Source organism: Urtica dioica, chromosome 9, assembly GCF_054948205.1.
Source record: "Urtica dioica subsp. dioica isolate 48M chromosome 9, U.dioica_male_clone48M_v1_H2, whole genome shotgun sequence".
In the NCBI taxonomy this organism is placed as follows: domain Eukaryota; kingdom Viridiplantae; phylum Streptophyta; class Magnoliopsida; order Rosales; family Urticaceae; genus Urtica; species Urtica dioica.
Window position 1 is genome coordinate 21,617,841 of NC_142764.1, and position 14,271 is coordinate 21,632,111.

At 38.4% G+C, this 14,271-nt stretch overlaps 3 protein-coding genes across 3 annotated transcripts; 1 reads left to right on the top strand and 2 right to left on the bottom strand.

Annotated features, from left to right (window-relative positions):
* The first annotated feature begins 504 nt into the window (after positions 1-504).
* On the top strand, positions 505-3,926 carry TMN7 (transmembrane nine 7). Its single transcript, XM_089627385.1, has 7 exons — positions 505-737; positions 1,411-1,575; positions 1,658-1,770; positions 1,888-1,996; positions 2,077-2,189; positions 2,277-2,427; positions 2,504-3,926. Exons 1-7 carry the CDS (start codon positions 609-611, stop codon positions 3,659-3,661), a joined length of 1,938 nt encoding a protein of 645 aa, XP_089483511.1. The 5' UTR covers positions 505-608; the 3' UTR covers positions 3,662-3,926.
* Positions 3,927-4,217: 291 nt separating this feature from the next.
* LOC149385776 (CA-responsive protein) lies at positions 4,218-7,096 on the bottom strand. Its single transcript, XM_089627386.1, has 6 exons — positions 6,360-7,096; positions 5,626-5,678; positions 5,286-5,472; positions 4,906-5,033; positions 4,740-4,827; positions 4,218-4,636 (listed from the first exon to the last, which is right to left on the bottom strand). Exons 1-5 carry the CDS (start codon positions 7,029-7,031, stop codon positions 4,791-4,793), a joined length of 1,077 nt encoding a protein of 358 aa, XP_089483512.1. The 5' UTR covers positions 7,032-7,096; the 3' UTR covers positions 4,218-4,636; positions 4,740-4,790.
* Positions 7,097-7,911: 815 nt separating this feature from the next.
* BGAL1 (beta galactosidase 1) lies at positions 7,912-14,271 on the bottom strand. Its single transcript, XM_089625363.1, has 19 exons — positions 13,741-14,271; positions 13,565-13,660; positions 13,358-13,470; positions 13,156-13,222; positions 12,968-13,060; positions 12,723-12,866; positions 12,249-12,337; positions 12,058-12,163; positions 11,874-11,961; positions 11,274-11,392; positions 11,029-11,193; positions 10,584-10,762; positions 10,371-10,480; positions 10,149-10,258; positions 9,944-10,054; positions 9,704-9,814; positions 9,385-9,593; positions 8,899-9,235; positions 7,912-8,597 (listed from the first exon to the last, which is right to left on the bottom strand). The coding sequence occupies exons 1-19, from the start codon at positions 13,933-13,935 to the stop codon at positions 8,487-8,489; spliced, it is 2,553 nt and encodes an 850-aa protein (XP_089481489.1). The 5' UTR covers positions 13,936-14,271; the 3' UTR covers positions 7,912-8,486.

Sequence of the window (14,271 nt, forward strand, 5' to 3'; positions counted from 1 at the left end):
TCTGACTTTTTTTTTAAAAATAATTTCATCTCATAACTCATTGTAAAAAATAATTACATATTATAATTTCAAGCTCTCTAACATATTTTAACAAATAATTACCCCTCATAACCTATTTTTGAAAATAATTATAACTTATAAGCTCAATAATATTTTCTAATCTATATATTTTATTCAATTATTAAAACAGTTATCTAATAAATTTATATTTAGACCCTGAAGAAAAGAATTGGGGTACTCGTAAGAAATAAACTTATTTTTGTATATAAACTTCTTTCGCACTTAACTTGTCTTTTCACCATTGCCACATAATGCACATTTTATATTATTATTTATTACTACACATCAATATTTATGGGGGTGTTATACATATAAAAAAACAATGTTTCATATCAAATGACCCTTAAATATCAGAAAAGGAGAGTATTAATTTGTACAATAGAGAACTTGAGATTTAAATAATGCATTTTTATTTTGGACAATATATATATGATACAGATACAGTCATTTCTCTCTCTCTCTCTCTCTCTCTCTCTCTCTCTCTCCCTCTCCCTCTCTCAGAATAAAAAGGAAAAGTAAAAGAAAGATTAGAGAGGAATCGCGACGGAATGGCTTCGATCTCAGTCCCTCCGGCGAAGAAGACGGCGATGGCTCTTTGGTTCGCCATTTCTCTGCTTTCCATTTCCTCCGTCACCTCCTTCTATCTCCCCGGCGTCGCTCCTCGCGATTTCCACACGGTTACTTTTTTTCCTTGGCTCTTTCTCTCTCAATTTTTTTAGCCTAGGTCGTTTTTTATTTTATTTTTCACACCTATGTACATCTATGTATATATATATATATATATATATATATATGTTTGGGTGTGTTTATGTATGTGTATATCAAGTTCTACTTGAGTTGGTTCTACTGTTGTTTGTGCTTTTCTATTAAATTCGGCTGCAGAAGTGTTGGATCTAGGTGTTCTATGGCGTTTTATATCGTTCTGTCTTGATTCAGATCTGCGGTGCTCATTTCCGCGTGTGATTTTTCATGATCATATCTTCGGTTTTGAGAATTATTTTTTGTTGTTACTGATATTTTAATTGAATATCTGATCAATTATCTGAATTGCAAAGGACATATGGATGGCGCTGATTATTTATATTGAAAAGAGAAAGCTTCACTTGAAAACGTTAAAACTAAGGTCACAGTGGCTTGTAATGACCGTTCCCAATTTTTCTTTAGAGTGCTTCTAGTTTACTCATAGATTGGGTTTTGATGGTGTGATTAGTGATTTATTTATTTATTTGTTATACTGTGGTGTCAGAGATTTTCTTTTTGGTAAATTTAGTATTTCAGTTGCCAGTTGCGACTGAGTTATTGAGGTGTTCTAATTCCTATGTAATTTAATCTTGTATTCTCTTTCTGCAGGGCGAGGATCTGATTGTCAAAGTGAACAAACTATCATCTACAAAGACACAACTTCCGTATGACTTTTACTTCTTGAAATATTGTAAACCCCCCAAGATTGTCAACACTGGCGAAAATCTGGGCGAGGTGCTCCGCGGAGACCGGATTGAATCTTCTGTTTACACGGTGGGTATAATAAAAATGCCTACTGTGCTCTGTGATCTGCATAATTCTTTTGATACCGAGCCTGGTTCTCTACCTTTTACAGTTCAAAATGAGGCAAGAGAAATCGTGCACGGTGGCCTGTAAAACGCATAAGCTTGATGCCAAGGCTGCGAAAAATTTCAGGGAAAAAATAGATTATGAATATCGCGCAAACATGTGGGTTATTATTTTGCAATTAGTTTTACTGATTTAGCTTTGATTATAATAGATCAGAAAGCCGGTTAACTGATATGGATACTTTCTTAAGTTTTGACTCCTGTCTTGGATGTGCAGGATTCTGGACAACCTACCGGTTGCTGTAATTAGAAAAAGAACGGACGGAATTCAGTCCAAGACTTACGAACATGGTTTCCGTGTTGGGTTCAAAGGAAGTTTTTCCGGGGTATGCTTTAGGATAAAAGTACTGCTGTATTAGTGTTTGGGGCTCAGTTTTACTTTGTTACTGATTTACTTTTTATCCAGAGTAAAGAGGAAAAATATTTTGTTAACAACCACTTGAGCTTTCGAGTCATGTACCACAAGGACCCAGAGTCTGACACCGCTAGAATTGTTGGATTTGAAGTTACCCCTAAGAGGTAATGTAGGATTTGTATGATGTCTCGTTTCTATCCCTAAAAGTTAATTCTTCTTCGTGCCATTTCTGATCCAACTCTCTTGAACAGTATTAATCACGAATACAAGGATTGGGATGCGAAAAACCCACAGGTGACCACGTGCAACAAAGACACCAAAAACTTGCTGCCTAGTAGCACAGTTCCCCAGGAGGTCGCTGTGGACAAGGAGATAGTGTTTACGTATGATGTTTCTTTTAAGGTACATTTCAGTCAGGTCCTTCTCTTAATTTTCCTCCAAAATTTGCTTAACTCTTGTTTCTCCGCCTCTCTTGTAGGAAAGTGAAATCAAATGGGCATCCCGTTGGGACACATATCTCCTCATGAACGACGATCAGATCCACTGGTTTTCCATCATAAACTCTTTGATGATCGTCCTGTTTCTTTCCGGTATGGTTGCGATGATCATGATGAGAACACTGTACAGAGATATTTCCAATTACAACCAATTGGAAACCCAAGATGAGGCTCAAGAAGAAACCGGATGGAAGCTCGTTCACGGAGATGTGTTCAGGGCTCCGATCAATTCCGGTTTGCTCTGTGTCTACGTCGGAACAGGCGTTCAGATCTTCGGGATGACACTTGTCACGATGATATTCGCGTTGCTGGGGTTCTTGTCTCCTTCCAACCGAGGCGGCCTAATGACCGCCATGGTTCTCCTGTGGGTCTTCATGGGCATTTTCGGCGGTTACTCCTCTGCGAGACTACACAAAATGTTCAAGGGCACCGAATGGAAGAGGAACACTCTAAAGACGGCGTTCATGTTCCCGGGCATACTCTTTGGCATCTTCTTCGTATTGAACGCGATGATATGGGGAGAAAGATCCTCCGGCGCCGTCCCCTTCGGAACGATGTTCGCTCTCGTCTGCCTATGGTTCGGAATATCGGTCCCGCTCGTGTTCGTCGGAAGCTATCTGGGTTTCAAAAAGCCGGCCATTGAAGATCCCGTGAAGACCAACAAAATTCCCCGCCAGACTCCGGAGCAAGCGTGGTACATGAAACCTGTGTTCTCGATCCTCATCGGAGGCATTCTTCCATTCGGGGCCGTCTTCATCGAGCTCTTCTTCATACTGACCTCGATTTGGCTGAACCAGTTCTACTACATCTTCGGGTTCCTCTTCATCGTGTTTGTCATCCTTCTGATCACCTGCGCCGAGATCACAATCGTCCTCTGCTACTTCCAGCTCTGCAGCGAGGACTACCATTGGTGGTGGAGATCGTATCTCACCGCCGGCTCTTCGGCTCTCTACCTCTTCCTTTACTCCGTCTTTTACTTCTTCACCAAGTTGGAGATCAAGATGTTTGTCTCTGGTGTCCTCTACTTTGGCTATATGATCATCATTTCATATGCTTTCTTCGTCCTCACCGGCACGATCGGCTTTTACGCTTGTTTCTGGTTCGTTCGGAAGATCTACGCTTCTGTGAAGATCGACTGATTCTACTTTAAGATTGAAATCCTGACCCACGAGAGAAAAGCTGTGAATGTCCGATCTGTTTGTTGGTCGGCCTTCTCTTGAGAAAGAGAGAATAGTAGGAAAATTTTCCCAAAGTCTCAGGAACACTTTACTTTTAAAGTTGGTAAGCAAGCATAGAGATTGGTATGTGATTTTATCTTAGAATGTCTTTGAACTGTACTTAGTGATGTATTGTACAAGATGCCCAAACATCGTTAATGATCCAGTTTTCTATGTCCCGAGAGTCTCTCTCTGAACACATTAGTCAGTTTAGTAGTTGATAGCTCTTCTTTTACTCTCTTACCTCTGAGCTGGAAAGGAAAAAAAAAGGTACAAAAGTTGTTTGATTACCAATGGGTTTGGCCGGCTCTGTCAATTTAGCAATGGGGTTCTTAATATTAAAGAAATCTTGATGGGTCTTTTGAGTAAATTGTACTACAAGGATTACCACTTTGTTGTTAAAGTATCTCATTTGTTATAATGTGTCTGTCAACGAAGTTACAAGCGACGTTTTCTTGTCGAATAAAAAAAAGTTTATAGTTCAGAAAAGATGGTATTAAATATTCCAACGGTACATTTCAAGTCGGTGAAGAAAATATGGAATTACACGTGAAATCTTTCAATGGTCCCATAATTTGAACTTGCAACACAGTTTGTCTACAACAATGCCTTCCAATATTTTCCTTTGGCTACAAGAGCGAAATAGTATACATATATTCTATGAAAAGTGAGTTTTACATAACCCTTTTCAGGTCCAAAAATTCTTTCACTTGGAACAGCACTAACTACAAAACCGAAAGTTTGATTCGACAACGTGGCATTTTGAGAATAGCAATCGTTGAACTGTTTAGAGACTCGGGTGAAGTTCTGCGAGAAATAAACCAACTCGGAAGCTAATTTGCAGCGGAACCGTGTACCCACTCTTGGTCTCATGCAATAGCTTCCATGGAAAAAACCCTAAACAATAAGAACATTAAAACAAATATCGTCACATATCAATCCATGGATGCAAGACAAAGATCATGAAAAAAGAAAAAGGAAAACTGTGTACACATATTACGTTAGCGCCGCTGAACTAAAGGCCACGAGAACAGTAAGAGAGCCATTGTTATCAGTTTGTGCAAGGTCTCAGTTTCCCATTTTTTTGCCTGCAAAAGGAAGCTGTTAGTAAAAGACCAAGCTAATAACTTTTGTAGATACGACGATGCGTGTCAATTAGAGCAAACCAGAATGAATCCTTCTTTTCTTGTGCAAGTAATTCTTCAAAAGAAATGTTGGAATATTCACTATCCCTGCTTTCTTTCAACTCCCCCGATTTAGCTTTTAACTCCATCCGAGCACCGATTTCAAGCATCTGTAACATTAAAGGAAAACATCGGTTTCATTATCTAGACTCGTTAAGAAAACAAACAAAAAAAACCCTAATAAACTTATTATGCCATTTAATGTGGAGAGCATGAAACTATATTCAGAAGTTCTTGCAACATATAACAAACAAAACCTTGCGAAGACTTGGCTTCGCAACAGTCGATAAGAATCACTCTCTTAAACTAAAGTCCTAACCTTATTGATAAGAATAGTAAGAGCGAGGGAAGAAAAAATTTACCTTTTTGTAAGCGGGTGAAAGTTTAAGCTGTTGTTGGAGCCAATTATAGACAAAGGCGTCTTCTTCGAGCCTCTTTTGCTCTAATTCTAGTTTGTATACTTGCTGGCGTAGACGGTCAAACGAAGACTTGTCTGCCTTCAAAAGTAGAGCCTTTTTTATCGTGAATTTACGTCGGATCACATCACCCCTTCAAAAAAATAAAAATACGTGACATCAAGTTAAGATCTTTAAGATGCAATACAAATCCATTGAGCGTGGTTCAAACAGGAAAAATCATTTAGTTCACGGTCTTTAAACAAGGACTAACGTGTCTTGTCAGGAATAGTATAAAACGACGTACTTGTGTTGCAACTCAGTTCTAGCTTCCACCAAACAATGAGCAAAGTGCGCAACCTGCAAAAAATATTATTATCTAATTTCTGAAATATTTGATCGGTAGTAACTTCGAATTTGATATGGTTATTTCAATAAACCGGAGAATGAAAATAAGTAAATTTTTTTTATGATCAAGGAGCGAACACATTCGATACTGTCTTCTACAACAACATGAATCAGCCCAAACAAACCCTCTAAAAATATCTAAAACAGGACACTTAAAACAAAAACCTTCTACGAATTTTGTGAGCTCATTCAATGGCTCATAGTTATTCAAAGGTGACACAAAGCTCATTAGATTCCCCAAAACTAATTTCACATTACAACTAAAACAAATTCCCCTCCAGAACTCCATTTTAGTATCGCCGCCCAATCACACCCGGAAATAAAAAATCACACAAAAACGTCCATTGTTCATTAAAGTCTTTTGCCCAGAGCTCATAATGCAACATTATTTATGTATTTCTTTTATGAAAACGTAATACCTTTGGTCTATATCACTAAGCTTGCTATCACACCGTTTAGTAAAAAGAATAAGTGTATATAGTGTTACACACTCCAACACGCAAGGAATTTATATTCCATAGTAGCCATATTGATAACAATTTAGGACTACGAATTCAAGCTTCAAAGATTCAACCTGAACACTGGCAATGCAAGTAGTAACTGAAAATTAAAAAGAAAGAAAAAAAAAAGAACCTGAGCGAAAGTGAGTTGCTTTGTGCGATGGTGCTTCATAATCTCATCGTACTGTTGCTTGATCTTCCTCTGAGTCCCACTACTCGACGACGTGAATGGATACAATTGCAATATATCCTCTTCTTTCCTCGTCTTCTCTCCTTCTTCTTCGTTTTCGTCTTTGTCTCTGAGATCCGAGCCCTTCTTCTTCGCTCTTCTCTTCTTTTTCTTTCCCGCCCGATCCGAGCCCAAACCCGACCCGGACGAGTCAAGCTCTCCCTCCTCGAACAGCCTGTCCCATCTCGGCGAATCGGAGGGAAGAATCTCCAGGAGAAGCGAACGAGTCAGCTGAGTCGCCGACTCGGCTTCGGAGGGCTGATCGGGTTCGCGAACCGGGTCGACTCGGCTCGGTAAGTGACTCAGGCGAGTCTGATCTTGTTCTCGGTCCTCTTCTTGTTCTTGTTGTTTTCGTTTTCTCTGTTTGGTCTTGAGGATGAAGCGACAGAGGATGAGGAGACAGAGAGAGGCTATGAGAGAGAACAGGCAAGTAAAGAGCATTTGGATTGAGGTCTTTGTTGGAAAAGAGAAGCTCGAAGAAATGAGGTTTGTGTATATACTGGTAATTATGTGTCTGTGTATGTCTGTATATGTGTGTTGTATGAAACCTGTGAAGCCGCCATTGAAGCGCGTCATTTACCAGAGAGAGAGAGAGAGAGGGAGAGATGTGGATTTTTGTTTCCAATTATATCTCTATTTAATATTTATTGTGTTGGGTTTTGAACTTTAAAAGGATTTTCAGTTTATTTTCTCTCGGCTCTTTTTGCACTTATTTAGTTTGAGTTATTATTATTATTTTTTGTGGGCATTGAATTTAGAGAAGTAAATGGAAATAAGATACTAGATTAAAAAAGGCGATTAGAAATTCTGTTCCACACTTCCGATTCGTTCCGGAGTCGAGTTTCTTTGGAGCTTCTATGCGTGTCATTTAAGTTTTAATTAATTACCGTAATAAGTTATATGAATATTTATTTTTTATTTAAAATATTTTTTATAGATGAATATTACTTTAAGATTTATAGCAATGGGTGTGTTTGTATGTTACTAAATTTCGTCCATGACAAGGAAGCCCTTTGAAAACTCGTAAAGTGTTTGTCGTCAAACACGTTATTTGAAATATTTATCATAAATCCATGATCAGCCAAAACTTGACTTTGAGGGTTTTATTTTAACTTACATAAAATAAAATAAAAATGACTGTAGTCGGTTGAATAACTACAGAAGTTTTCTTCAGAAATATTACAATAAAGTATCACGATGTCAGATACAAATACAATACAAGGCTACGTGCAAGTAATGCCAAATAATATATTTATGGGTTTATTATTATGAAGTTATCATTAGTTTAATGGGGGGGACTTTGTCAGCTGACAGTAGCCTTAATTAACAAGAAACAGGAAGCCCTAAATGCCATTATTTAGTCGAATATTTCAACATGGTTGCATATTTTAATTACTCAAAGGGACATCCCAATGGAATAAGAAATGTACCAAAATTTGAAACAACTAGATTATCATAGACTTGAAAATTGAATTCATTACTTCATTCATAATGCTTCTTTTACTGTCTTACTACAGCCAATGAAACAATTGGTCCCAACATAAGTTACACCAAAAATGAAACCCTAGGGATTACTAAAAGCCAGAGGCTTTCGATATTTCCATCGACTTGTTAACTAAAATAAAATAAAATAAAGAAATGTGCACACGGACTCCTTTTCATCGTCGTCTCATTGTGCACCCGTACAGCTCTGCCATTCCATCTTCGAATAACGAGCCCGGAACCAAATCGAAAAACGAAAGCTAGAGAGTATTTACATACAAAAACTTGACTCCCACAAATCACCTTGACCAACGATAATAGTAATGATTATACTAGTATAAGGCTCCTCGACCGTGTTGTATATGGTATACTTTGTACAACTTCACCGGGAATAGAAGAGCCAATGAATGGTTGCGTTGCGTTGCGACTGGGCTTGACAATGTGTGTGGCTGTAAATATAGATATAGATATAGATATAACTTACCCCCCAAATTTAATTAATAATTTGATGGTGTGTATACGAAGAGAGCATGAAGAGAACTTGCTTCTTCAAGTGCAAACAGCCTCGACGGAGAGCTTCTTCATGACATTTGGACACGGGTCTCCTCCGAACATTTCTGGTGCAACAGTCACTGTGCATGAGTTCTGTCCCATGCAGACCTGCAACACATATAAAAATATAAATAAATACGTTTAATGATGTTTCAAACGATTTTTCGCAACGTGGCGCTAGACGAGTCTTATTTGTCGCTCTGAGGGTCTGTTTGGAACCCGGAAAATGTGATGGAATGTGAAAATTGGATGGTCCAATTTGCAATAATAAAAAAAACGAAATCCCCTCTTTTAGTTATACATTTTCCTTCCTATTTTCCTTTCCCGTCTATTTTATGGTGTCAAATGTATATATCCGAATCAAAGGCGAGAGAGAGAGAGAGAGAGAGAGAGAGAGAGAGAGAGTCACCCTATTGAAAGCATCGTAGGAGTTGTGGGCGTGGCAACTTCCCTCTCGGAAGTTCCCACAAGACCCTTCGGGGGTTCCAAAGCTGGCGAACTTGATCTTTGAGATCTTCTGGCCGGCCCCGCAAGACAAGTGGGCTTTGGGCCTCAACGGCTTGTTGACTTTCCCCGAGCTTTGCATTTTCCAGTTCATCAGAGTCGGCTGCCACTCATAGATGTCAGCGCACACCGTGTCCATGTCTCTTCTCACCAAAAACATCCCGTTCGGATTCCCGCCCCATTCCTCAAACACTACCAACAAATTCCCCGTCGGCTTCAGCCACGATTTCGGAAGATGGTACCTGATCATCATTTTTATTAGATATTTAGGTCATTATACTCTTGCCAACCTAGAAAAAATTTCTTTAGAATTCTAGAATGTTGAAGTTGTTCATGACAATTGCATAGACATCAGTTTCATTTTATGTGATCATTTTTTTTTTGGGTTTACCATCTTTGTGAAGCGTCGCCGCAGTTAGATTGGCATTTCTTATCGGTGTATGTTCCGATGTAGCTACACTCGCCACAGCTACCCGACTTTGCTTTGTAGGCGGGCCAGTATCGGCCGAGACTATGGCCGTTGATCCATATTTGACCTTTTCCCATGCTGGCCATGTCCAGAGCCAACGGTGCATATCCGATCGGAGCATCAAAACTCGTCTGCCATTCAAATGTGGATTGTTGATTAGTTCTCGCTGATAACGCTCAACAAACAAGTGCGAAGTTTGAGAAGATGAAGAAGAAGAAGAAGAAAAAAAAAGAAAGCTCACTTTAAACCATGTGAGAGGCTGCTTTCTAGTTACTAGTGAGCCTTGATACCAATCTACCGAAGAACTACCCATAAGGGAATGAAGACTCAAGGCTTCTCCTTTCAGGCCAACCTGTCGTGTCACACAAGAAAGAAACTCGATGAATATCGGTCTTAAAAAAATTACTAAATTAACTAGTTCTTAAAAAAATTATAATATTTTTTTTCTACTCATGAAAATGAACTTTTAGCCCAGGCTAACCTTGTATGACCACTTTTGCCATGACAGGTCTCTCCTACCCTCATTGAGGCCATTCAGTGAAACTGGGCCCAGAATACCAGCATTCCAAGTCTCGTAATGCGGACCAACATTCTGAAGAGACAAATCAAATGTAAAACATCGTTAGATCCAAGCTTCAGAGAGAGAGAGAGAGAGAGAGAGAAAGAGAGAGAGAGAGAGAACTAACCGGAAGACCAACTGCAATGCTTAGAAGAGTGATTGTGTTGACACCCGATCTCAAGTTCACACCCTTGTTGAACGTCAGCTTCGGGAATTCTAAGCTTCCGTAGCTAGTGCCTGCCAAGAGTTCAGGGAATATAGCATATTAATATTACTACAACGAAATGATAAAGAAAAGACCAAATATAGCATATTCGATGCCAGTGCATAATCTATATGCCTATTTTACCTGCCAGTTGACCATTGACAAAGACATGCAAAGCATGACCGGCTGAAAAGACGGTCAGTGTCGGCCATTTCCCACTCCTCAAAAATCCCTCTCCAGGGTCGACCTTAACACTAATAATCAAGACGGTATCGACCGATCAGATGACGAGACCACAATAATCGGAAGAAAAGAAGAAGAAAAAAAGAGAGTTAAAGTCGGTTAATATCTACTCACTCTGTCATGTACCACAGGTAATCGGAAGAATCCCTCGTGGTATTAATCTGCTCCAATAACCCGGAAACAGTGAATGCAGTCTCACTATAAGAGGACGTCTCTTCAGTGTAAGCCTGCCAAGAGAGTCCTCCGTGAATAGGAACGCGGCTCATCTTCATCGTCGCACTTTGTGCACCAATCTGCGCGTGACAATTGTTGATAAAAAAATTGAATAACCAATCAAAACTAATGAATTTGCAAAATAGCCAAAGTTTGTCTAAAATTAGTCAAGTAGCCCGAATTTACAAATATGCACAAGTACCATGTAAATCATTTTTTTTTACAACGTAACTTTGGCTATTTTGCTAAGACAGTTTTAATTTTGGCTGTTTAGCTAATCAATCAGTTTCAAATGACTATCTTGTATAATAAACACCAGTGAGAACATTCTAGAATCATTTCTAACCCTTGCAGTGTTGTAAACCGTGTTCTTGCAGTCGGGAAGAATGCTGATAGACCAAGGAGGCAGATTGTAATGCTGGTTTCCGAAAGTAACTCTTGCGTATGAGTGTTGGTTGAAGTTCGAGAGGAACGCGGCGCAGTGTCCGGACTTTGATTTAAATACATGGGCCTGAAAGATTTTTTTATTTAGAAGTTGAGCATTGAACTTTTCTTTTCTATTTTTCGTGGGAAATTGTATGTAAGTTCAACCTCTTCGTAGTTTCCGAGTTTTTGGACAACGGGATCGGCTGATACCAAAGCAGGCTCGCATAGTTTGATCGCTCGGTGCAAATCTTTCAAATGGCCCCACTTAGGTTGCCTCAACAGTCCTGCATTTAACAAGAATACGTCAGAGCATGTTGTAAATAATTTGAAAAAAAAAAGATAAATCACTTAATAATCGCACACACATGTATGTATTTGTATATATATATAGATATATACATATATTACACGACATGAGACATGAGATGGAATGAAAGTGCATCGTGTTTGAAAAATAACATACATAACCGCTTCATGTAAAAAAAAAAAAATATGTCCAAATTTAACTTTGGCCAAATATAGTAATATACTATCAATTAACTTTAGTAGTAAAACGTTTAAAATATAAAATTGAAATAAAAAAAATAGAATATGGCGGGAATGCTGTTACATTAAAATTGATATGTGTCGCACCCATTCTAGCTGAGATTTGTTTTATTTAGCTGGAGAAAACTCGGAGAGAGAACTGTGATCAGTTCCATAATTTTTAAAACAAATATTAAGAACTTTATATTTTCATAAAACTTGTAAATATCACGAACGTACCAAATTCATCGAGCGGCGCGTCATAATCATAGCTAGTAGCAATGAAAGGACCACCGGCAGTTCTGCCGAAGTTTGTTCCTCCGTGGTACTGAAACCGTTAAAATTGACCAAATTCAACGAACTTCACCGAGAGAATCATTCTTTCGCATCACACATTTTTTTAACATGAAAAAAGTGAACATACCATGTAGTAGTTTACAAACGCTCCGCCCTTTTGAATGAACCTAGCCACTGCAAAGGCCATGTCCTCGGCTGGTCGATGAGGAACTGCACCGCCAAACTCGGTATACCTTCACACACAAAACAAATTAAAAAATGAATAAAATAAAAAAGATGAACCGTATTTAAAAAGAAAGTCACACAATGAAAGCGTACCAGGCAGTCCAGGCTTCGGTCCACATTTTGGGTTTATACGCCTTGTTTGGAGTAAAGTAGTCACAATAGAATCCATTGCAGGAATTAATCTGAGAGAATTTCCCAAAATCCAAAGTTAACACAGCACCATATAAAATAATACCTCTACTCTGTTAAAAAGCAATGGAAAGAGATTGGTTAACATAACAGAAGTCTAGTCAACTAGTAAGTAAAACTCTAAAAGAAGCTTTAAGTTCAGGGCCACTCTATTAAAAAAAAAACCCAAATAATAAACAAGAATAAATCAGTATTACTGTGTAAGTATGGCCATGTGCATTGAGAACTAATAAATATTCAATTTAATTCACAAGAGCAACATGGGAGACAGACCCACATAACTCAGGGCAACACAACTTGAGAATGTTAATCAAAGCAAAAAAAAAAAAAATGTCACGAAGTACAAAGAGAGAGAGAGAGAGAGAGAGAGAGACTCACAATCGGGTCGGGGGCGTCGTCTTGCTTGCACATGACCCACGGGACTCCGGTCCCGAGGCCCACAGCCATATGGGCCGCCCAGTTCGAGTACGACTTCCCGGCCGAGCCCAACTCGTACTCCATTGGCCCATATTCGTTCTCAATCTATCAAACACACATGAAAATATACACATTATGTAACTAACCAGGACCTGGGTAAAAAAAAAATATCGATGAAAAACGGGTTTCGGACAAAATTTATTAACCTGGGATAGAATGATCGGACCGCCTTGAGTCGCGTACAGTCTCTCGGCTTTCATCATGTTCACGATTTTTCTCGTGAATTTCTCCATATGCGCCTTTTTCGTTATTCAAAATCGGAAAATTCAAACCCATTAGATTATATAAAGTGTAGACTCTTGAGCAAGAGTTTGTGTGGTTTCAAAATTCAAACCTTGAAAGGTCTATTGTCTGTTCTGAATCTTATGCCTGGGACGTACTTCAGCCATACTGGGAAGCCTCTGAAAAGAAAGAAAGAAAGAGGAACAAAAAAAATAAAAAAATAATAATAATGAAAAAAAAAACATTTAGCTCTAATGCTTAGCTTAAAAAAATAAAGAATATGTGTTATATAAAATGGTTGTGAATGTAAATACCCAAAGTTCCATTCAGCGCAAACATAAGGACCAATCCTGAGATGAACATAAAGCCCAGCTTGATGAGCCAGCTTCACAAACTTCACCAGATCATAGTTTTCCTCAAAGTAGTACTATTTACAAACAACACAGGAAAAGTATTTACTACATTATCCACAAATGCATGGTTAAATAAATAAAAATAAAATATTAAAAAAAATATATTACATTTCCAGGAGAAGGTTCGTGTCCATTCCAAAAGACATAAGTCTGAATAACATCAAGACCTCCTTCTTTTGCCTTCTCCATAAGATCTGGCCACATCTGAACGCCCCAAAAAAAAATTAGAAAAAAAAAATTTAATTAAAAAAAAAAACCATTGAAACACATTTAGAAGGGAATACCTCAGGGGTACTTCTTGGGTAGTGAATGGATCCAGAAATGAGGATTCTTTTTTCGCCATTGATGATAATGGACCTAGAGTCGTAGGAAACTGAGGCTGCTTGAACAGAGCAAGCCCAGAGAGATAATAATAATGATAGTAAGATTAGTGGAACCACTAAAGCATTGCTCATTCTTGGCTTCTCCTTCAAACCCATTATGATTGAAGCAAAGAACAATGCTCTTCTCTGTTTAGTAACAGTTATGAAAAAAGAAAGAAATATATGTTTTTCTTCTTTGGTTTGGCTTGGTTTGGCTTTGCTCTGTCCAACTTTATTCTGTGCTCCTCTTTGGCTTGTTCACGATCACGAGAGAGAGAGAGAGAAATCCCAGCTGGGAATGTACTTCACTTTTTTCAATTAAGAAAAAATAAATAAAAAATAGAGAAAGAGAGAGAGAGAAGTGTGAGAGTGAGAATAATAGAAAGAAAGAGACTAATGGTCTCTTTTTTTTATGTGTGTTGTTCTTTTTTTCTCTTCTTTGCTTTGGTTGTC